At 34.1% G+C, this 23,191-nt stretch overlaps 1 protein-coding gene across 6 annotated transcripts in view; it reads left to right on the forward strand.

The window, feature by feature from the left end:
* Positions 1 to 23,191, forward strand: part of LOC142344658 (cilia- and flagella-associated protein 44-like) — a 139,135-nt gene that overhangs the window by 12,438 nt on the left and 103,506 nt on the right. For all 6 annotated transcript variants that reach the window (XM_075396484.1, XM_075396486.1, XM_075396488.1 and 3 more), the window contains exons 2-9: positions 11,185 to 11,347; positions 12,220 to 12,364; positions 12,812 to 12,986; positions 15,642 to 15,778; positions 16,634 to 16,803; positions 16,968 to 17,153; positions 17,559 to 17,753; positions 18,136 to 18,339. In XM_075396484.1, coding sequence (XP_075252599.1) covers positions 11,185 to 11,347; positions 12,220 to 12,364; positions 12,812 to 12,986; positions 15,642 to 15,778; positions 16,634 to 16,803; positions 16,968 to 17,153; positions 17,559 to 17,753; positions 18,136 to 18,339 — 1,375 coding nt within the window. The remainder of the gene's footprint in view (positions 1 to 11,184; positions 11,348 to 12,219; positions 12,365 to 12,811; positions 12,987 to 15,641; positions 15,779 to 16,633; positions 16,804 to 16,967; positions 17,154 to 17,558; positions 17,754 to 18,135; positions 18,340 to 23,191) is intronic.

A 23,191-nucleotide genomic window follows, 5' to 3' on the forward strand; every position in this document is an offset into this window, starting at 1 on the left:
GGTCGGTTTGCTGGTCGCGCGACAAAATCAGGGAGAGGTTCGATAATATCATGGATTCTTAGAATCAGAGACTTTTTGGTTTTTATTTTGATGCTGCCTTTTTGATGCTGCCTTACTAGGCATCGCATACTATTAACTCCAAGTCGAAGTATGCAATGGCTGTGTTGAGTTTTTTTCAGTATAATTGTATTAAAGTTATTATGCTGAAGCTCATCAGAATCAATTAGATTCATTATTTTAGTCTGAATTCTCCAACAGTTTTTTAGTCTGAATTATCCATTGATTTAAAGCCCAAAGCCGTTCGTTATAGCCTTTAGAAAATGCATCCAATTTTCCGCTAATTTTTTTGTCATTTTCTGTGATTTATCCCTATATAGAGCTGTTAACAATTTTTCTCATACGTTTTCAGCAATTTTTTTGTCCGACCTCTTGTATCATGGGAAGGAACTATATGCCAGCTTGGCGCTTTTTTGCAGCCATTTTAAGCCCCTGATATATCAGAGGAAGACATGAATTTTATCATTTGATAAATAAAGTTCTCCCTTTCTCTACAACAATTTGAATTCTATGAGCACTCTGTTTTATTGTTCCGACCCCCACTTTAGTGGGGAGGGAGGAACTATATACTCAACTGGGTTTTTTTTGTTCATTCAGTTTTGGCCGATCGATATATTCATCGTAGAGAATTGTGAGTGGTATCTTTAAAAAGACCGTCCAGTGTAGAATACGGAATTAAAAAGATTTTTTCGATTTTCGTTATTTACAGGGAGTTATCGAGGTTTAAAATTTTGTGAACATTCGATTGTTTTTGTTCACATTTTCAGTAATTTTTGTTAAAACTTGGCACAATTTCGCTAAAATAATTCAAAATAAGTCAAAAATTTTTAACGGCAGTGTGTTTTGGTTACCGTTAGAGGTAGAAGAGCGTTGCTAAATTGTTTGAGTGGAGTTTTTTTTGGCTGAAATTTTTGATAAAGATTTCAAAATTCAAATTTTTTTTCATCAAAAATGGCACAAAATTTGGTTTTTTGGTCCACTTTGTTAAAGTTTGCCAGACTTAGTGACCTAGAAACCTTAACACAGACTTCCTCATCTCAAAAAAGAGAGCTAGTTGCAATTAGATGCCGTATGAAAGTCTTCTGGAATCAAGAATTTGCCGTTTTGTGCAGATTTAACTCGATAATTATAAGAAATGCATTTTTTTTCAATATTTGAAGAATTCCACTCAACAGTTGGTCTAATTCGCAAACACGTGGAACACTTGGTCGGTTTGCTGGTCGCGCGACAAAATCAGGGGAGGTTCGATAATATCATGGATTCTTAGAATCAGAGACTTTTTGGTTTTTATTTTGATGCTGCCTTTTTGATGCTGCCTTACTAGGCATCGCATACTATTAACTCCAAGTCGAAGTATGCAATGGCTGTGTTGAGTTTTTTTCAGTATAATTGTATTAAAGTTATTATGCTGAAGCTCATCAGAATCAATTAGATTCATTATTTTAGTCTGAATTCTCCAACAGTTTTTTAGTCTGAATTATCCATTGATTTAAAGCCCAAAGCTGTTCGTTATAGCCTTTAGAAAATGCATCCAATTTTCCGCTAATTTTTTTGTCATTTTCTGTGATTTATCCCTATATAGAGCTGTTAACAATTTTTCTCATACGTTTTCAGCAATTTTTTTGTCCGACCTCTTGTATCATGGGAAGGAACTATATGCCAGCTTGGCGCTTTTTTGCAGCCATTTTAAGCCCCTGATATATCAGAGGAAGACATGAATTTTATCATTTGAGTAATAAAGTTCTCCCTTTTTCTACAAAAATTTGAATTCTATGAGCACTCTGTTTTATTGTTCCGACCCCCACTTTAGTGGGGAGGGGGAACTATATACCCAACTGGGTTTTTTTTTGTTCAGTCAATTTTGGCCGATCGATTTATTCATCGTAAAGGATTGTGAGTGGTATCTTTAAAAAGCCCGTCCAGTGTAGAATACGGAATTAAAAAGATTTTTTCTATTTTCGTTATTTACAGGGAGTTATCGAGGTTTAAAATTTTGTGAACATTCGATTGTTTTTGTTCACATTTTCAGTAATTTTTGTTAAAACTTGGCACAATTTCGCTAAAATAATTCAAAATAAGTCAAAAATTTTTAACGGCAGAGTGTTTTGGTTACCGTTAGAGGTAGAAGAGCGTTGCTAAACTGTTTGAGTGGAGTTTTTTTTTGGCTGAAATTTTTGATAAAGATTTCAAAATTCAAATTTTTTTTCATCAAAAATGGCACAAAATTTGGTTTTTTGGTCCACTTTGTTAAAGTTTGCCAGACTTAGTGACCTAGAAACCTTAACACAGACTTCCTCATCTTAAAAAAGAGAGCTAGTTGCAATTAGATGCCGTATGAAAGTCTTCTGGAATCAAGAATTTGCCGTTTTGTGCAGATTTAACTCGATAATTATAAGAAATGCATTTTTTTTCAATATTTGAAGAATTCCACTCAACAGTTGGTCTAATTCGCAAACACGTGGAACACTTGGTCGGTTTGCTGGTCGCGCGACAAAATCAGGGAGAGGTTCGATAATATCATGGATTCTTAGAATCAGAGACTTTTTGGTTTTTAGTTTGATGCTGCCTTACTAGGCATCGCATACTATTAACTCCAAGTCGAAGTATGCAATGGCTGTGTTGAGTTTTTTTCAGTATAATTGTATTAAAGTTATTATGCTGAAGCTCATCAGAATCAATTAGATTCATTATTTTAGTCTGAATTCTCCAACAGTTTTTTAGTCTGAATTATCCATTGATTTAAAGCCCAAAGCTGTTCGTTATAGCCTTTAGAAAATGCATCCAATTTTCCGCTAATTTTTTTGTCATTTTCTGTGATTGATCCCTATATAGAGCTGTTGACAATTTTTCTCATACGTTTTCAGCAATTTTTTTGTCCGACCTCTTGTATCATGGGAAGGAACTATATGCCAGCTTGGCGCTTTTTTGCAGCCATTTTAAGCCCCTGATATATCAGAGGAAGACATGAATTTTATCATTTGAGTAATAAAGTTCTCCCTTTTTCTACAAAAATTTGAATTCTATGAGCACTCTGTTTTATTGTTCCGACCCCCACTTTAGTGGGGAGGGGGAACTATATACCCAACTGGGTTTTTTTTTGTTCAGTCAATTTTGGCCGATCGATTTATTCATCGTAAAGGATTGTGAGTGGTATCTTTAAAAAGCCCGTCCAGTGTAGAATACGGAATTAAAAAGATTTTTTCTATTTTCGTTATTTACAGGGAGTTATCGAGGTTTAAAATTTTGTGAACATTCGATTGTTTTTGTTCACATTTTCAGTAATTTTTGTTAAAACTTGGCACAATTTCGCTAAAATAATTCAAAATAGGTCAAAAATTTTTAACGGCAGAGTGTTTTGGTTACCGTTAGAGGTAGAAGAGCGTTGCTAAATTGTTTGAGTGGAGTTTTTTTTGGCTGAAATTTTTGATAAAGATTTCAAAATTCAAATTTTTTTCATCAAAAATGGCACAAAATTGGGTTTTTTGGTCCACTTTGTTAAAGTTTGCCAGACTTAGTGACCTAGAAACCTTAACACAGACTTCCTCATCTCAAAAAAGAGAGGTAGTTGCAATTAGATGCCGTATGAAAGTCTTCTGGAATCAAGAATTTGCCGTTTTGTGCAGATTTAACTCGATAATTATAAGAAATGCATTTTTTTTTCAATATTTGAAGAATTCCACTCAACAGTTGGTCTAATTCGCAAACACGTGGAACACTTGGTCGGTTTGCTGGTCGCGCGACAAAATCAGGGAGAGGTTTGATAATATCATGGATTCTTAGAATCAGAGACTTTTTGGTTTTTATTTTGATGCTGCCTTTTTGATGCTGCCTTACTAGGCATACTATTAACTCCAAGTCGAAGTATGCAATGGCTGTGTTGAGTTTTTTTCAGTATAATTGTATTAAAGTTATTATGCTGAAGCTCATCAGAATCAATTAGATTCATTATTTTAGTCTGAATTCTCCAACAGTTTTTTAGTCTGAATTATCCATTGATTTAAAGCCCAAAGCTGTTCGTTATAGCCTTTAGAAAATGCATCCAATTTTCCGCTAATTTTTTTGTCATTTTCTGTGATTGATCCCTATATAGAGCTGTTAACAATTTTTCTCATACGTTTTCAGCAATTTTTTTGTCCGACCTCTTGTATCATGGGAAGGAACTATATGCCAGCTTGGCGCTTTTTTGCAGCCATTTTAAGCCCCTGATATATCAGAGGAAGACATGAATTTTATCATTTGAGTAATAGAGTTCTCCCTTTTTCTACAAAAATTTGAATTCTATGAGCACTCTGTTTTATTGTTCCGACCCCCACTTTAGTGGGGAGGGGGAACTATATACCCAACTGGGTTTTTTTTTGTTCAGTCAATTTTGGCCGATCGATTTATTCATCGTAAAGGATTGTGAGTGGTATCTTTAAAAAGCCCGTCCAGTGTAGAATACGGAATTTAAAAGATTTTTTCTATTTTCGTTATTTACAGGGAGTTATCGAGGTTTAAAATTTTGTGAACATTCGATTGTTTTTGTTCACATTTTCAGTAATTTTTGTTAAAACTTGGCACAATTTCGCTAAAATAATTCAAAATAAGTCAAAAATTTTTAACGGCAGAGTGTTTTGGCTACCGTTAGAGGTAGAGGAGCGTTGCTAAATTGTTTGAGTGGAGTTTTTTTTTTGGCTGAAATTTTTGATAAAGATTTCAAAATTCAAATTTTTTTTCATCAAAAATGGCACAAAATTTGGTTTTTTGGTCCACTTTGTTAAAGTCTGCCAGACTTAGTGACCTAGAAACCTTAACACAGACTTCCTCATCTCAAAAAAGAGAGCTAGTTGCAATTAGATGCCGTATGAAAGTCTTCTGGAATCAAGAATTTGCCGTTTTGTGCAGATTTAACTCGATAATTATAAGAAATGCATTTTTTTCAATATTTGAAGAATTCCACTCAACAGTTGGTCTAATTCGCAAACACGTAGAACACTTGGTCGGTTTGCTGGTCGCGCGACAAAATCAGGGAGAGGTTCGATAATATCATGGATTCTTAGAATCAGAGACTTTTTGGTTTTTATTTTGATGCTGCCTTTTTGATGCTGCCTTACTAGGCATCGCATACTAATAACTCCAAGTCGAAGTATGCAATGGCTGTGTTGAGTTTTTTTCAGTATAATTGTATTAAAGTTATTATGCTGAAGCTCATCAGAATCAATTAGATTCATTATTTTAGTCTGAATTCTCCAACAGTTTTTTAGTCTGAATTATCCATTGATTTAAAGCCCAAAGCTGTTCGTTATAGCCTTTAGAAAATGCATCCAATTTTCCGCTAATTTTTTTGTCATTTTCTGTGATTGATCCCTATATAGAGCTGTTAACAATTTTTCTCATACGTTTTCAGCAATTTTTTTGTCCGACCTCTTGTATCATGGGAAGGAACTATATGCCAGCTTGGCGCTTTTTTGCAGCCATTTTAAGCCCCTGATATATCAGAGGAAGACATGAATTTTATCATTTGATAAATAAAGTTCTCCCTTTCTCTACAAAAATTTGAATTCTATGAGCACTCTGTTTTATTGTTTCGACCCCCACTTTAGTAGGGAGGGAGGAACTATATACTCAACTGGGTTTTTTTGTTCATTCAGTTTTGGCCGATCGATATATTCATCGTAGAGAATTGTGAGTGGTATCTTTAAAAAGCCCGTCCAGTGTAGAATACGGAATTAAAAAGATTTTTTCGATTTTCGTTATTTACAGGGAGTTATCGAGGTTTAAAATTTTGTGAACATTCGATTGTTTTTGTTCACATTTTCAGTAATTTTTGTTAAAACTTGGCACAATTTCGCTAAAATAATTCAAAATAAGTCAAAAATTTTTAATGGCAGAGTGTTTTGGTTACCGTTAGAGATAGAAGAGCGTTGCTAAATTGTTTGAGTGGAGTTTTTTTGGCTAAAATTTTTGATAATAGATTTCAAAATTCAATTTTTTTTCATCAAAAATGGGACAAAATTTGGATTTTGGTCCTCTTTGTTAAAGTTTGCCAGACTTAGTGACCTAGAAAACTTAACACAGACTCCTTCATCTCAAAATGAGCGCTAATTGCAATTAGATGCCGTATGAAAGTCTTCTGGAATCAAGAATTTGCCGTTTTGTGCAGGTTTAACTCGATAATTATACAAAATGCATTTTTTTTCAAAATTTGAAGAATTCCACTCAATAATTGGTCTATTTCGCAAACACGTGGAACACTTGGTCAGTTTGCTGGGCGCCCGACAAAATCAGGGAGAGGTTCGATAATATCATGGATTCTGCTTTTGTTTTTTTAATGTTAATTTCTGACAATATTTTTTGTTCACGGCTCCCTTAATGACAGCTCCAATTTATGTAAGTTTAAAGCCAAATGTAGATACAGTTTGTTTTCAGAGAACCAAAGGGTTTTTATGGCTTTGAGGAAGAGTTTTAGTAAAATTTAACTGAATTCTTGTCTTTTGCCTTCAATTGTTATTCTTTCAGTCTGATTTTTAAGTTTAACCATTCAAAGATCTAAATTTTTTCCGCAAGAGGTGCAAGTGAACCCTTTCTTTTGATTCGGTTGTTAACTATTGTCTCTTATGTTATTGAATGTATTTGTTTTCTGTGATTTTCGGAAATTTCTTTGATTTTTTGAACTTGTCAATTTTTTATATTATTTTAGTCAACATTTGCGTATTCTCAGTAAGTACAAGTCAAACATTCCTCCTTATAGAATACAAACGAATTTTGTGGCCGATTGTTTTAACAAAAGGTTTTCTTGCTTTTGGTCCTACGAGTTTTCATACAAAATTTTGTGATTTTTGTGCAGAATTGCCCATTTTTGCTGTTGTTTTTGTTTCTTTTGTAAATTGTCACATTATCGAAAAATCTATCTAAAGAAACTTTAGAACATTTGAAACTGAACATTTTCCTAACATTTTTTGGTTTTTCTAACATTTTTTGGTTTTCCTAACATATGGTATGAAGGGCTACGACACCGTTCTCTTGCAGAAATTGGTAGTTTTTTATTTTTGCTCTTTATTTGTTGTTAGTTTTGTCATATGCCAAATATTGTGTAATTAAAGGTGTCAGTGGCCAACTATAGATAAACAAATGAATTTGATAACTGATACCGGTAAATAGCTGATGGATGTTTTGATTTTCGATTTAAAAGAAAGAGTAATGGTTTTCTTCAACTTTATGTTGTGGTTTGCGTTTTTTTTCGTATTTTTTTCATTGTTGTATCATTTTCGTAAATTAGCCTCATTATTTAGAGGTCTTTATAATGTTTTGTTGAATCAAACAATAATTTTTCTGTTGTTAGAGCGTTTTAAATGATGTCTTCAGGGCTTAGACAATTTGTTTCAGAAGAATTTTGTGAAGTTTAGATACTTTTCAGTTTTTCTTGTACTTTTTGTTGTCATTTTGTGATAGTCGTTTTACGAAAAGCTGCTATGACGATCAAAGGAGACGTAAGTGAAGATTTTTTATTCTCTCTGTTAATATTTCCTAAATTTAATGGCTTCAAAACTGTTGTTTCGTAAAGTTGTTTGTGAAACTTATTAGTTCAGCTTGTATTTAATGCTGTTTCATAGTCTTATGATATAGTCTCATTAATAACAGTCGCGATTAGTTTTACGATTAGTTGCAAGACAAACTGTCTACTCTTTTAGTCGAAAGCTTTTGTTGGCTCTGATTTTTGTAAACATTTGTTTTTAATAAAAAAAGAGACAGATTTTTGAGATCTGCAAATTTTATTTCTGTTATATTGTAGCTAAGCATTTTTATATACAATTCACACCATTTATCTATTGAAATACAATTTGCTCTTCATAACGGTTTTATTTTCCTCAAAAGGTCTTTCTTGGAACAACCGGTTTTCATAAAACCAATTTTGGTGATTTTTGCATAATTGCCCCTTTTTTGTAGGTTTTTGTTTTCTTTTCACTGTGTCACAATAACGGGCGTCATTTGATTTACAAATGCTTTCAACTGTAAAAAATTTAAACGACAAATTGTATTCTTTTTAGTGATCAGCTCAATGTTTAATTAATTGGGGGAAATCGTGTTCTTGCAAAATTTTTCGTGCAATTTCTTCGTTTTTGCGTGTATTTGTCGTTCTTTTTGTAGTCGTATGGCATATCCTGAATAATGAATGGCCTCAGTTGCTCTCCATAGAGGTATAAAAGACTTTATCAAGGATTTCATTTGATGCGTAATGTTTCTAATCAGTTCGAATTTATTTTTTTTTAAAAAAAAACAATGTTGTAATAAACTTTGCCCCTTTTGCTCATTTCTAGACTTGCTGCCAAGTAGCATTGAGGAAAAGAACCATATTTGGTTCTAAAAAAGAACCGGTTAATCTTCTTAGTATAAATTTTATCTGATGCCTTTTTTGATTTTGTTAATAGTGGTTTTCAAAAAATGGACAAGGAGTTTTGGTCCTAATTAATATTTGTAACTATTTGATTTTTTTTGCCGTCTTTTCTGGTAGTCATATTATGGTGGCCACTGGTCTCATAGGCCCTCTAGAGTAGATTGTTTTATTCTTTTAGTAGTTTGTTGAACGATATGTTGATATGTTAATTTTTTACCGAGCCTCCTTGTTTCAATATGTTTGCATACGATCTGACGGAAAGAAAATCCATTCTGAAACGAGATTGACTTGTATAACCTAACGGAATTGAGTTGAGACGCAGTTAGGTAAGCACTATTAATCCAAGAAGTTAAAAGCGTTCCAATTTCGACAGGTATATTTTTGGGAAATAGGCTTTTAGATATGCTTGTGGTGTAATTTTTAAAAAAAAAATCGGATACTGCCACTTTGTACATTTTTTGCGAACTATTTTTTCTGTTCTCCAATTATGTCCCTTAAATGTTAATCTGACCTGACGAAAATGACAGCATATATTCCACGATAATGCGCGATTGTACAATACAGCTATCGAAAAAAAATGAAATAACACGACTTAAAATTGTCGAAAAAGATTTGTGAACTTGTTACTTTACCATGCGTTTCCTTCTGTTTATGTGTTTATAAGTTAATCAATGCTGCCGATGTTTGCTAACGAAGCTGCTAAGATTTTAGTAAAGTATACTATCGTTTATAAGACATTTTGGGACTTAGAACTGTTTTAAAGTTGTATTGAACAACCGTCAGTTTTGCTGACCTTGACAACGCTTGTTTTTAAAAATCAGCTGGATACTGAAGTATTTTTGCACTCTTGGCTTTTTGATGCAATTTCAATTAATGCTTATAATAATAATGGATGATTTTTAATAATTCATGTTTGTAGTTTCTTGAAAGTCTATGCGCATCTGTTGATAGTTTGGCTGAGATAGCACTTAGTTTTTGTGAAAGAATTAAACGAAAGTTGTTGACTTTGTGATACTGCTCTACGTTCTAGCTCTTATTTTCATTTTTTGATATCGTTCTATTGGCAAAAGTTTTTCTTTTCAGCAGATTCGTCTGGTTTCGAATTTTGATTGACTTCAATTTGTAAATTTAATCGAATGACTTCTCAATTTCTTTTGTTCCAAATGATAAAGTTTTGTTAGCTTTGTTCGCGTTTTTTATTGTTGTCGTTTTTGCTTGGTTTTAAGGTCATGCTTTTTATTGAATTGTATACATTATCTAATGAAATTGTGTTTGAGTTGCACAAACGTTTTCTGAAGAGTTTTCAATATTTTATTTTTTTTTCAAAACGCAATTTTCAGAAAAACGCAATTTTCAAAAATTTTTAATTGCTCTCAAACGAAGTTTGTACCAATTATATTAGTCCTGTCGGTCTTTTTTATGCGGTTTTTCGCTTGACCGATTTTTCGTCTGACGCTTTTTACTTTTCGTCCTCAAAAACGGGATAAACAGGTAGCGCCCAGCGGGCATTAAGTGCTCTTAGAGCCTTTCCACCCCCCACCATGCTGTTGCCCCCAACCCAGTGTTGCCCCCCATTAGCCCCCAGTGCACCCACACCCCCCCCCCCCCCCGTGGCTAGCAACTGACGGAGCCAACCGCTCGCCGATCGTTTGAGAGCAATTTGCCCGACGTTAGTCGGTTATGTTTTTAAAATTGTGCTTGTGACTTTTTCTGTCAGTCTATTTTACCAATTCATGCTTTTTGTATAGTGTTATCAGTTTTAATTTCAACGAAATATCAATTAGTGGAGATTTAAAAGCTTAGCTATTGATTTTACTGACTGTGCAACTCATTTTGAGGAGTTTTCTATATTTTCTTAATTTTATTAGTAAGCATTTTTTTATTCTTTTTTTTATTTGCTTATTTCTGGATTTTTTTAAAATGTAGCTCGCATTTTTGTTGAAGTTTTACCTCCTCAGCAGTACAATAGCTCATCGGCTTTTAAGTATTATTTTTTATCGTCTGTGAACAGACTGTTTAAAGTCATATTTTTTTCTAAGTTTTGCTTGTGTTTCTTAAGAAGGGTGCAAATTTCCTTCATCAAATCTCAGATAAGAGTAAACCAAATCAAGCGTATCTACAAATAACATTTTTTAAAAGTTGATAAGTTTTCCGAACAATTCGTGCTGCTTGTTTACTTAGTTATTTCTTGTCATATACAAAAGTTTGTGTTTTATGATTGTATTTGCCAATTTTGAAAGACATAAAAATTTAGAAATAATAACATATGACAAGAAAGCAATTATCAATTGACAATTGCTTATGGTCATATGTTAGTATTACTAATTTTTTTGTCTTTTAAAATTGGCAAATCCATTCATACAACACAAACTTTTGTATATGACAAGAAATAATTAAGTAAACAAACAGCAGGAATTGTTCGGAAAAGTTATCCGACTTTTAAAAATTTTATTTGTAGATACGCTTGATTATGTTTCCTATGATCTGAGATTTGATTGAGGAATTTTGTACCCTCTGATTATCCATTTAAGTGGCAGCTAGGAACTAGTTGTGCAAAGGCACTGAATTCCGAGCCTCCTTTTTTTACTGTTATTAGAGTTATGTTCTAGATATAATGTTTAAATTATGCCCGCTCTAGCGGCTTTGATATTAACTTATTCTAATTCTTTTGCAGATAAAGTCATTTTGGCTATATAAATGTTTTTTTGGCTGATATTCGTTTCCTCTAATCTGTGAGTTATCAAATGTTTTAGTCACTCATTTGGGTACGACTGTACAAAGAGAGCCAATTTGCACTTGTTGGACGAAGACCATCTCCTGTTCTCAGCGGGTTCTCTGGTCGTAGTGCTGAGTATGAAACTGCGCAAGCATACTTACCTCAAAGTTATCGGGGGCGGATCAGTGGGAGCAATCACTGTTAGTACGACAACTCAATTTGGTCTTTAAAAATCAAACAATAAAAATTTTACTCAAATACCTTTTAGCAAATACTAGTATGAAAACCAAGTACGTCTACATACCTGGAAGGACATCAAAAGACTTTTCTGGCTGGTCGATTAATGGCTTTGGGAAGCAGATTAATTGGTTTTAAAATTTTATACTAGAAGGTAGGAGGAATGATAATAATCTGGAGCAATTGTAAAAAAGTTTTCATCCTGAAGTCATTGAGGCACAATTAAAAAGTGGTGTTTATATTATAGTATAAAGCATTTGCTTGAACTTTTGAAAAAATGAAGGATGTGTATGCTATTTTTCTTTTATCACATACGGAAAATTTCCAGCGATGGGTTTATGTAATATTATCGCGTTGTTATTCGATTTTGGCACTGTTTTTAGATAATCATAAAAAGACTTCCCATGATATGATAAAGCAGCCAGATTAGGTTATAGCGCTTTTGTATTTTTTGCCAAGGACCCAAAATTTAATCCTGATTTTGATAAGTTCTCGAAGTTAATGTCTTGGATGGCCTTTTATTTTGCTTGCTCGGTTCCATCGAATTTTAAATGTTGGTTATATGACTCTGCTGAAGTCACCACTGAAGATATATGTGGTATTGATCTAGAACAGTGTATTTCGAGAAATAAACCCGAGTTTCGAAGATTGCGTAATCTTGAAACACGGACTTTGCAAGTTCTAAAATGCCAGCAGTTTAGAAATCTTGCCTTTGCTCTCTCTATATAGGAAAGTGCATTCTATAATATGGCACTGCAAAGATCTGGCATTATAAAACTTGCTCGTGCGTGTTTCAAGTCAATTGATTTGACGTGAGTGGTTGCTGTGTGTTCAGGTGCACCCGCAGAGGAAGTACTTCGTAGTGGCTGAGAAGGGGAAGAATCCAGACATCTGTATCTACGAGTACCCCAGTCTAAAACTGTACAGAATACTGCGAGAGGGTACCGAAGAGTCCTACTCGTTTGTCACTTTTGACCCAAGTAAGAGTGGTGATATTATTATTATTATACAATTATTCCCATGAAATACGCTGCTACCAGCCCCATTTGTGAAGCACGTTTTCGCCAAATTATTGTATTATGTTGTAATGCAGCTTGTGCGAATGGGGGCGCAAACAATATATACCCACTAAGATGGTGGTGGTGGGGGGAGGGGGGGGGGGTGGTCACAAACAAGCAAGATGAAAACTGTAAAATATTGCTCTGGAAATTTTAACGACCAACATCTCAGACAATTTTCATGCGATGTGAGCAATTGACATAGGTTTAAAAAAAATGAACAAAAACTTTTAATCCTGTTTGCGATTCTAAAAACTGTTTTAAGATAGGGTTACATCAAAATGGTTACATCTATTGCTTTCAAACAATTTATTTACAATTTCATTTTCAAATAATTCAAGTCTTTTCATATGACCTTTTTATTATGAGCTGGCGAGATGTTGGCGTCCTTGGGTGGCAAGCCCGACTACATGTTGACCATTTGGAACTGGAGACACGAACACATTACCCTGAGGTGCAAGGCCTTCTCTCAGGAGATATTCAGAGTCTCATTTTCAAACGATCTAGAGGGCATTCTAACTACAGCTGGTCAAGGTCACATCAGGTCAGTCACATACTGCCAATCGCGTGCATCTGATTTCTACCTATAATAGCGAAGAACCAATATGGCAGATTAAAATTTTCTCAAATGTTTTATTATATTTACACATTTTTTAATTTAAGCACACTTAATTTTATTCGAGAGCATGTAATTATTTAACCATGTGATTGCATATACTGAATTTACATGTTTCGAGTGCTCAAAAATGCTGATAAAATTTTAACCACAGTTTCAACGAGTTGAGCAAATAACGTTTTGCACTCGAAAGCAAAACACTCGATGAGCATTCAATAATTAGTATTGTTCCTCGGTTAAACCAAGAAATAGAAATTAGATGGTTAAACTTTTACGTAATTTTCCGTTTTTAGGATTTTTTTGGAGAAATGGTTGAAAAAACTTGATACATTTTTATGACGATGCTAAATTTTGATGGGTTGTAACAGACCTTTGTAATTTTATACAGCACGCATTTAATATTTTGAAATTCATGTAGATTCTGTTCACTCCAGTTCAGTTGGTTGCTTGCATATTTGAATATAAAAACTTGTCGCAGAAAAAAATTATTATTCATTAATGCTATCTTATTGAATCCCAAACCGTATTTAACGAACCTTTCAGCGTCCATACTTTGATAGAATAGAATACCCAAAGTTTTGATAAAATATATACAATAGCTGGAGAATAAATTTAGTACAAAATTTTTGACCTCTGCACAGGAAACGTAATTGGAATAACTCAATCAATAAAGCAGTCAAACAACCTTTTCTCAACCCATCTCCCAAGACTCCATTACTGCCGCATCACAGTCAAGTCAGGATAATTAATTCATTTCTTATCCCCTCCCCGCTCACTCTATCATCAAAGGGAGATGCCACCGCTTGATATGTTACTGCTTCATTATACCCTGAAAATGCAAACTAACCCGGACGAGACTATAAAAAAACGGTCACGCTAATACACTTCTACTGAACGGCCTCCTACTTTAACGTTACTCAACAAAAAAAAAACAACCATCAATGCATTCATTCACTGCTGAAATCATCACTCTGCAATCACTGCACACAAGTACAAGATGAATTACCAGCCTGACCCCCCATAACTTGTCAAGTTCGACGAGATGTTGGCCCTACTAAAACAACTGGCAATGCCGGGATAGCCAATATACCGAACGTATGTGTAAATAGTATAGGTTTGGCGGGGCGAGCCTACCAATCTTGACCTTATCCGAATAAAGGGCTGATACCACGGAGGAGCCCGCTGATGAAACATCTAAAGAGAGTTGTGGCCGGTCGGGAGCAGGGTTTATTCTACACATTCTGCCACAACACATGTTAATCAGAAATTTCTAATTATTTTTAAAACATTTTCTGCAAAGTGCATGCATCTATTCTTCTACAAATGTGTTCTTCTACTGCATGCGTACTATGCCTGTCAAAACTAACACGAGCATCCTTGCCAAATTCGGTGAAAACTTCCAAGAGCAATCTTCAAACTGAGTATCAACAATAGGACAAATATGGCTTTAAATTGGCACGAAATTCTCATCAACTTGGTCAACGCGAATTGTAGTGTTCTTCTCACAACATACAGCAGTTGCGTTTTCAATCTCAATTTCTTGTAATTAAATTGTCTTCACATATATCAATTGAGAAAACAACAGGAAATATCAAAGCAAACAGAAAGTAAACTTTTAGATTTTTGATCTGGAATACTCAATAAAAATTTAGAACAAACCACTATAATTGCTGCTTTCCATTAATACTTAACAGATTTAGTAAAGCTCTTGACTTTGAAGATAGCAATAATCGTGACCTGTTTTTTGCTGCACGCTAAGCAACCCTCTTCATAATTATAAGACAAAAAATCGAATAAGACAAAAAACCCTCTTCATAATTATAAGACAAAAAATCGAAACCCATCACCTCCACAAAAAATCGAAACACAAAAAATCTTCATAATTATAAGACAAAAAATCGAATAAGACAAAAAACCCTCTTCATAATTATAAGACAAAAAATCGAAACCCATCACCTCCACAAAAAATATAAGACAAAAAATCGAAACCCATCTTCTCCACGTTTTCTAAAGAGCCGTAATATGATTGGTTAGCCCTAGTTTTAATTGGTTGAAAAAGACTTTTGTGAATTTATACAGCACGCATTTAATTTTTTGAAGTTCATTAAGTAGATTCTGCTCACTGCAGTTCAGTTGGTTGTTTGCATTTTCGAATATAACAATTAGTTGCAGTAAAAGAGAGTTTTTACCGGACCGGTGCTCGGAACAGCAATTAGCAAAAAAAACTGCAATTGAAAACCTTTATTAGAAAAGAAATTGCACCGATAACTCATTCTTCACATCATTTAGTACTTAGCGCTAACAACTACGGAGCCTCTTTGAGAAGATGGGAAAAAGCCAACTGCACTAAAAGGAGAGTTATCACAAAATTTTTGTGTCAAAGTGGCTTTATAAATTGTCGACACAAAGCGGGACCAAAAAACGAGTCAAACTTTTTTAAAAATTCAGTGTAAAATGATATTAATATTTTCAACAAATCTGTGAATTTCTCAAAAGCGTAGCACTAAAGTTTTACATAGGTGAAGTCATCCAAGTGACTCAATCAAGTTTTGGAGTCATTAGAGTAAGTTTTGTCTTGTGTAGATTCTGGAAGATGGCGCGTACCTTCACAGGGTTGAAGTTGCAGGGAGAGATAGGAAGATTTGGGAAGACGGAGTTGTCAGACATTGAGGGATATGTAGAACTACCGGATGGAAAAGTACTCTCGGGTTGCGAATCAGGTAAACAACCCCATATTGACACTATTAAAAGTAAAGGTCAGTTCATATCATAGAAATCATTACTTAAGTTCACCTTGCTTCTAGTTTTGCTCACGAGATAAGGCCCTGGTCTATTACAGACGGCTATCTTGCAAGAGTCTTGTAAGATTACGCACCATCTTGCAAGGTAAGCGTCGGAGTTCGTCTAGGGGACCTAATTGTTAATGTTTAAATATGATTTGCCCTTTTTATATTACAGTTTATTTCATGAATCAGAATCATCAGGTTGGTGTCTCGCTTAAAGTATTCAACATCTGCAGCTAAAATGATAGCCGCAAAGTTCTTTTTAGCGTTTAACATTAAGAACTCTCTGATTGGAGAACAAGCCATTTGTTTCATCCCCCCTATTCGTTTGACATGTTATGATAAGAGCAGAATTAGTCTGCGAGTCATTTATGAATTAGCCGTGTTTTTGTTCCTGTGACAAACTTTGAGAGGGACACAGGGACTGAAAAATTTTGAATCTGTCGTCTCATCATTTTTTTATTTCTGTCTTTTTGTATCCGCTCTGTGATGCTGTGTATGTAAGAAATAATAAATTTCAATTCTGTATTAAAAAAACAAACAAAGTGGACAAATAACGAGATCATACCGATCTTCTTTTTCAGTTTGCACAAAGATATGCGTAGTTAAAAATAATTTCATTTGACCTCGAAACAAAATAGAACAAAATTCGCAAATGTATTATATAGTCATTTTAAATCACGGTTTGTCATTTTCTCCAATGGACCTTGCATCTATCCCAGAAATGTGTTGCCAGTCTAATCTTATTTCAGTCTAATCTAGTGGGTTTTATGATTGAAACTCTTATTTAAGGCAACATGTTGTTGTGGGACGGGGGTCTGATCAAAGTCCAGATTGGGAAGAAGAATAGGAGGCCCTGTCACGTGGGTGCCATTCAGCAATTCATCATGGATGAGGGGGAGTTGTTGACTGTGGGCACTGACGGGTTCATCCGCGTCTGGGATTTCGAGACAATCGACCAAGTACTTCATTTTATAACGACAACCTCACTTCTAAAATTTTGCTTACCTTTAGAGTATTTTCGCGACTTGATTTTATTGTAGCAGAGAGGAGCAATGATATAGCATGGTTTAAGTCCAAAATTACAGGAAATGTAAAGCCATTAATTCTTTGTTTCACATTTTAGGCTGAGGCACCTGACGAGGGAGCAATCTTCGAGATGGATTCCATGAATGAGTTGTTGGTGAGGGACGAAGATGGGAGTGTGGCCATGTTGAAGTGGATGATCAAGGCACTGGACGGAGACAGTCTCTGGTACGCACAGGATGCGGATGGGGGTATATGGAGACTCGATTTGAGCTTCTCACACACAGTGCGTATTTTGATCACGTGAATAGTAAACGAGCACAAAGTATTTGTCGCCCTTATTTTCAATAGCTGTGGTTGGTGGATGATAGCATACAATTTGCTTTCTCAAAATATAAACAGGATGTGTACGAGGTCTAATGATCGTGAACAGCTTTGTTAGTGAAAAGAATTCAATCCATGATGAAACTTCAAGAGTTTTTCATGAAAAGGCGCCAATTCACAAACTATTTTTGTTTCATCTTTTCAGCAAAAAAGTTAATATTGTGTACAGAAATCATCCAATCTTACAAGTGCAAACAATATCTAGAAATTTTATTCAAACTACGAAGTAGGCTGGGCTGTTGAAGCTCTAGAAAACTCAGGGTCCCATTGATTGATTGCATGATCAGCAGCTGTTTTTGTTGTACAGACGAAACCCCCTGAAAAGATGTTCTCGTTCCACGCGGGTGCCATCAATGGCCTCGGGTTCTCCCCCTTGACTGATTTGGTGACGACAACTGGCAATGACAAGACTGTCCGGGTGTACGACTATGTCACCAAGCATCAGCTGTGTGTCCAGAAGTTCAGTTCACCTGGAACTTGCATTCAGTGGCTGCCCACAAGTGTACGTTTTTTATTCAACTTTATTCATTTTGTCACATTCTCTTAAAAATGTATACTTATAATACGTATAGTGGTAAAAACTTAGTTGGTGACATAATTGATGTTTTATTGCATCAATCGGTTCTCTTCTCTGCTTTTTAATCTCTTTTGAAAAAAAATGCTTGTTTCTGGACTATTGCTCAAACAAAACAAACATTCCGCTGTTGTCGAAATATTGTCTACCCAATGCGTTTTGCAGGATTCTCGAAAAGCTTAATTTTTGGGTTTCATTTATTCAAACTCTAAAAAGTTTCAAACTAATTTTTTAGGATCCAAGACTTATTGAACAATTAGACCAAACTTTGTACGAAAACTGGGTTTGATTAAAGTGAAACTCCTTTCAGGTCGACCCGAAGGGCTCCTCAATCATAGCTGGCTTTGGAGATGGAGTATTACGTGTGATGAAGATCACAAAGAGAGAACTGGACTTGTCTAGGAGATCCAAGATGGGATCTGCCAGCTTCACTCTCACTCAAGTGCTAAAACCTCACAATGCAAATGTTACCGCACTTGAGTTCAATCCAGACTATACTTACCTAGTCTCTGGGGTGAGTTGCTTCGTTTTTTAACAAGTAGGATGTGCTGTGTGTGTTCCCAATAAAGTTCCAACACGTCAAATGCAAAAAAAATGTCCAAAATTGAAAACCTTAAAAGTTTGTTTTATAGGATCATATCACCATACTTAAAGGTTTCCCCATACTCAAAACATCTACTTGTACATAAATTTTTTTCTTGTACGCGGCTTTTCTTTTCAAACAGAAATCAGTATAAACGTTATGAAACGTGTCCAAAGCTGAGAATTTTACTAAAGCGTGCTCGCGTTTTCTGCATTTTCTTTTGATAACTGAACTGGATTATTTTGACTAGATTTGAAGGCAAGTTCGACTTAACTGAATACGTTTTTTTCTTCTATATGTTTTTATAACTAGAAAAAAGAATATAGTTTTCGTTTAATTAAGGTGACATTTTTGCGCTATCTGCTCAAATCTGCCGATTTTTCCTTACGTAAATTAATACCTGCGAAAACAAAAAAAAACTAAAAACGAATTATTTTTATTTTCAAAGTTTTCTGCTATTCTCCTTCTATTGTTTTCTTTCAATGTATGCTCAAATGTTCGGGTTGTAAACTGAAAATTTAATGTCAAGACTAGACAATGAACAAGTTTGGTTTGCTGATAGAATCAGAGCAAAACGTGGATCTTTTCTGATATTGAACTGCACTTTGATTTGTACACCAGACACATGTTCTAGCATATTGTATGAATTTCATACGCTGGATGTGATTATACCTAAATCATATTTACAACATAGCGATGATGGTAAATTTTGAAATTAATGCTTGAATGGTAATTTAACTTTGCTTGAAAATAAGGGCACACTATGAAAAAATTGTGGATTTAATATTTTGTGTGACCGCTTATCTTTTGTGTGAACGACTTTCCTATCTAATCTGTTTGACAATTGAGAGCAAAAATCCTTGAATGCCAGTGAGTTACTATCTTTTGAAATGAATCTCTCATAAACAAGGAGTGCATTATGGGTGGACAAAAATAGAAGGGATCCGCAAATAAATGTTTCAGGGAAGATCATGTAAAATAGAAACGTAGATCGATTTGAGATGGTTTAAAAAAACTCGACGGAAAAGCAAATGAATCATTACAAATTTGAAGTTTTTACAGGTTTTGATATGACAATTGAAACGTATGCAATTTTTTTCTCCATGTAATTATAACAGATCTAGACCTCTTTATTTTCCTTGGCCCCTGAATAAAGAAGTACAGTCCCATGGGAAAGCTAAATTAAAGAGCGCAAGTTGGCAACCAATCCAGGCCAATAAATTTTTTATGTCCCAATTTACACCGAATTTTCTTTTTTTAATTATTAAACAAGGAGGCTCGGTAATGTGCGTTCGCACATTAAGTTCCGACCCCGCTCATCTATATTTTCACTTAATTGTCTACCAAATGAGGAAGAGATAAAAAAAATTAACACTGTAACATGTCGTTCAACAAACTAATAAACGAATAAAACAATCAACCTTAGAGGTCCTATGAAACCTGTCACTACCATAATATGACTACCAGAGAAGACGGCGATAAAGATCAAATAGTTTCAAATGTTAGTTACTACCGAAACTCGTTGTCCATTTTTTGAAAAACATTAGTAACCAAATCAAGATGGTATCAGATTAAATTTATACAAAGAAGATTAACCTGTACTTTATTGGAACAAAATGTTGAACTTATCCTCAATGCGACTTGGTAACAAGTCGACAAGAACTGAGCAAATGGGCAAAATTTTTTTAAAAAATTTTGCTTTTTTTGAAAAGAATAGAATTCGAACTGATTAGAAACATTATGCATCAAATGAAATCATTGAGAGATTCTTTCATACCTCCACAGAGTGCGATTGAGACATTTCACTATCCAGTATATGTCATACAACTGCAAAAAGAACGACCAATACAGGCAAAAAGGAAAAATTTGCACGAAAAAATTTGCACTAAAACGATGTCCCAGCCAATTAACATTGAGCTGTTTAATAAAAACATTGAAAATCTTCGATTACGTTTTATTAAAGTGGAAAAAATTGTGAATCCAATGACGTCCATTTTTGAAATACTGCGAAAAAAAACAAAAACCTGCAAAAAAGGGGCGAATATGAAAAAATCACGAATATTTTATGAAAAGTGGTTGTACCAAGAAAAAAGACCATTTGAAGAAAATGAAACCGTCATGAAGAGCAAATTGTTTTTCAATAGATAAATGACGTACGTAACCTGTCATTAGAGATGCTATGCTACAAGTTAACATTAATAAGATTGGCAATTCTCAAAAATCTGTTGTCTTTTTTTTAAAAAAAAAACAAATATTTTTAAAATTCATAGACAACAAAATTTTTAGCCTTAAAGAGTAGACAGTTTGTCTTGCAATTAAATGGAAAACTAATTGCGCCTGTTATCAGTGAAACTAAATCATAGGACTACAAAATAACATTAAGTACAAGCTGAACCAAAAAATTCACACACAACTTTACGAAACCACATTGTTGAAGCCATTAAATTTACAGAAAAATTTATCCAGGAGAATTTAAAATCTTCAATTGCGTCTTGTTTGATCATCATAAAGTCTTTTTGTAAAACGAATATCACAAATTGACAGCAAAAAGAACCACAAAAATGAAAAGTATCTTAATTTCACAAATTTTCTGAAACAATTTGTCTAAGCCCTGAAGACCACAGTCAAAACGTTTAAACAACAGAGAATTTATTCTTTGATTCAACAAAACATTAAAAAGAGCTCTAAATAATGCGAAGTCACGAAAATGAAAGAACATTGTAAAATACGAAAAGACACCCGAATCTGAACAAAAGGGGATAAGTTGAAGAATACTATTAATAGAAACGTAGATCGATTTGAGATGGTTTGAAAAAACTCGACGGAAAAGCAAAAGAATCATTACAAATTTGAATTTTTTACAGGTTTTGATATGACAATTGAAACGTATGCAATTTTTTCTCCATGTAATTATAACAGATCTAGACCTCTTTATTTTCCTGGGCCGCTGAATTAAGAAGTACAGTCCCCTGGGAAAGCTAAATTAAAGAGCGCAAGTTGGCAACCAATCCAGGCCAATAAATTTTTTATGTCCCAATTTACACCGAATTTTATTTTTTTAATTATTAAACAAGGAGGCTCGGTAATGTGCGTTCGCACATTAAGTTCCGACCCCGCTCATCTACATTTTCACTTTATTGTCTACCAAATGAGGAAGAGATAAAAAAATTAACACGGCAACATGTCGTTCAACAAACTAATAAACGAATAAAACAATCAACCTTAGAGGTCCTATGAAACCTGTCACTACCATAATATGACTACCAGAGAAGACGGCGATAAAGATCAAATAGTTTCAAATGTTAATTACTACCGAAACTCGTTGTCCATTTTTTGAAAAACATTAGTAACCAAATCAAGATGGTATCAGATTAAATTTATACAGAGAAGATTAACCTGTACTTTATTGGAACAAAATGTTGAACTTATCCTCAATGCGACTTGGTAACAAGTCGACAAGAACTGAGCAAATGACACCCGAATCTGAACAAAAGGGGATAAGTTGAAGAATACTATTAATCTATCTTTAGGAATATAATTTGAAAGTCAATAAAACCATTAGCTATTTACTGATATCAGCTATTAAGTTCAATGATTTGTCTTTAGTTGGCCACTGAGGCTTTTCATCACCAAATATTTGACAACAAAAATTAAGAACAAACAGAGGGCAAAAAAACTCTACCCAAATCTGCAAGAGAATGGTGTCGCAGCACTTAAAACCACATGTAATGAAAACAAAAAAAGATTTTGAATTCCAAATTTTGTAGAGCTTTTTTCAGTTAGACTGTTAACTATTGCGACATTTTAATAAAGAAACAAAAACAACAGCAAAAATGGGCAATTATGAACAAAAATCATAAAATTTTGTGTGAAAACTCGTAGTACCAAAAGCAAGAAAACCTTCCGTTAAAACAATCCGCCACAAAATTAGGTTTTGCTCTATAGTGAAGAAATTTCGACCTGTATTTACTGAGAATTCGCAAAAATTGACTTAAATACGCAAAAACTAATATAAGATATTGACAAGATCCTAAAATCACTGAAATTTCCTTAAAACAAATACATTCCTCAAAGCCATAAAAACCCTATGGTTCTCTGAAAACAGACTTTATCTTCATTCAGCCTCATGTTTTTTTAAGTGGGAGCTGTCATTAGTGGAGCTGTGAAAAAAATTTTTCAATAATTAACATTAGAACAAAAGCAAAAATTTTTGAAAGAAGGCAGCACTAAAACAAAAATTGAAGGTTTCTGATTCTAGGAATCCATGATTATGTCGACCATATCCCCGATTTTGCCGCGCGCCCAACAAAACGCCCAAGTATTTCAAGTGTTTGCGCATTAGACCATTTCTTGAGTGAAATTCTTCAAATATTAAAAAAAACAACGATGCATTTTGTATATTTATCGAGTTAAATATGCAAAAAACGGCTAAAATTTAATTTCAGAAGACTTTCATAGGGCAAACTTTAACAGAGTGGACCAAAAAAGCATATTTTGTGCCAATTTATCATGAAAAAAGTTCGAATTTTGAAAATTTTGTCGAAAATTTTTAGCCAAAAACTTCATAAAAAACATTTCAGCAATGCTCTTCTATCTCTAACGGTAACAATAACACTCTGTCGTTAAAAATTCAAACTTCTTTCAAATTATATTACCGAAATTGTGCCAAATTTTAGCAAAAATTGCTGAAAATGTGAACAAAAACAGTTGAATGTTCTCAAAACTTTAATACTCGATAACTCCCTGTAAAAAACAAAAATAGAAAAAATCTTTTTTATTCCTT

The sequence above is a fragment of the Convolutriloba macropyga genome, chromosome 8 (genome assembly GCF_964194025.1).
Source record: "Convolutriloba macropyga chromosome 8, txConMacr16.3, whole genome shotgun sequence".
Classification (NCBI taxonomy): Eukaryota; Metazoa; Xenacoelomorpha; order Acoela; family Convolutidae; genus Convolutriloba; species Convolutriloba macropyga.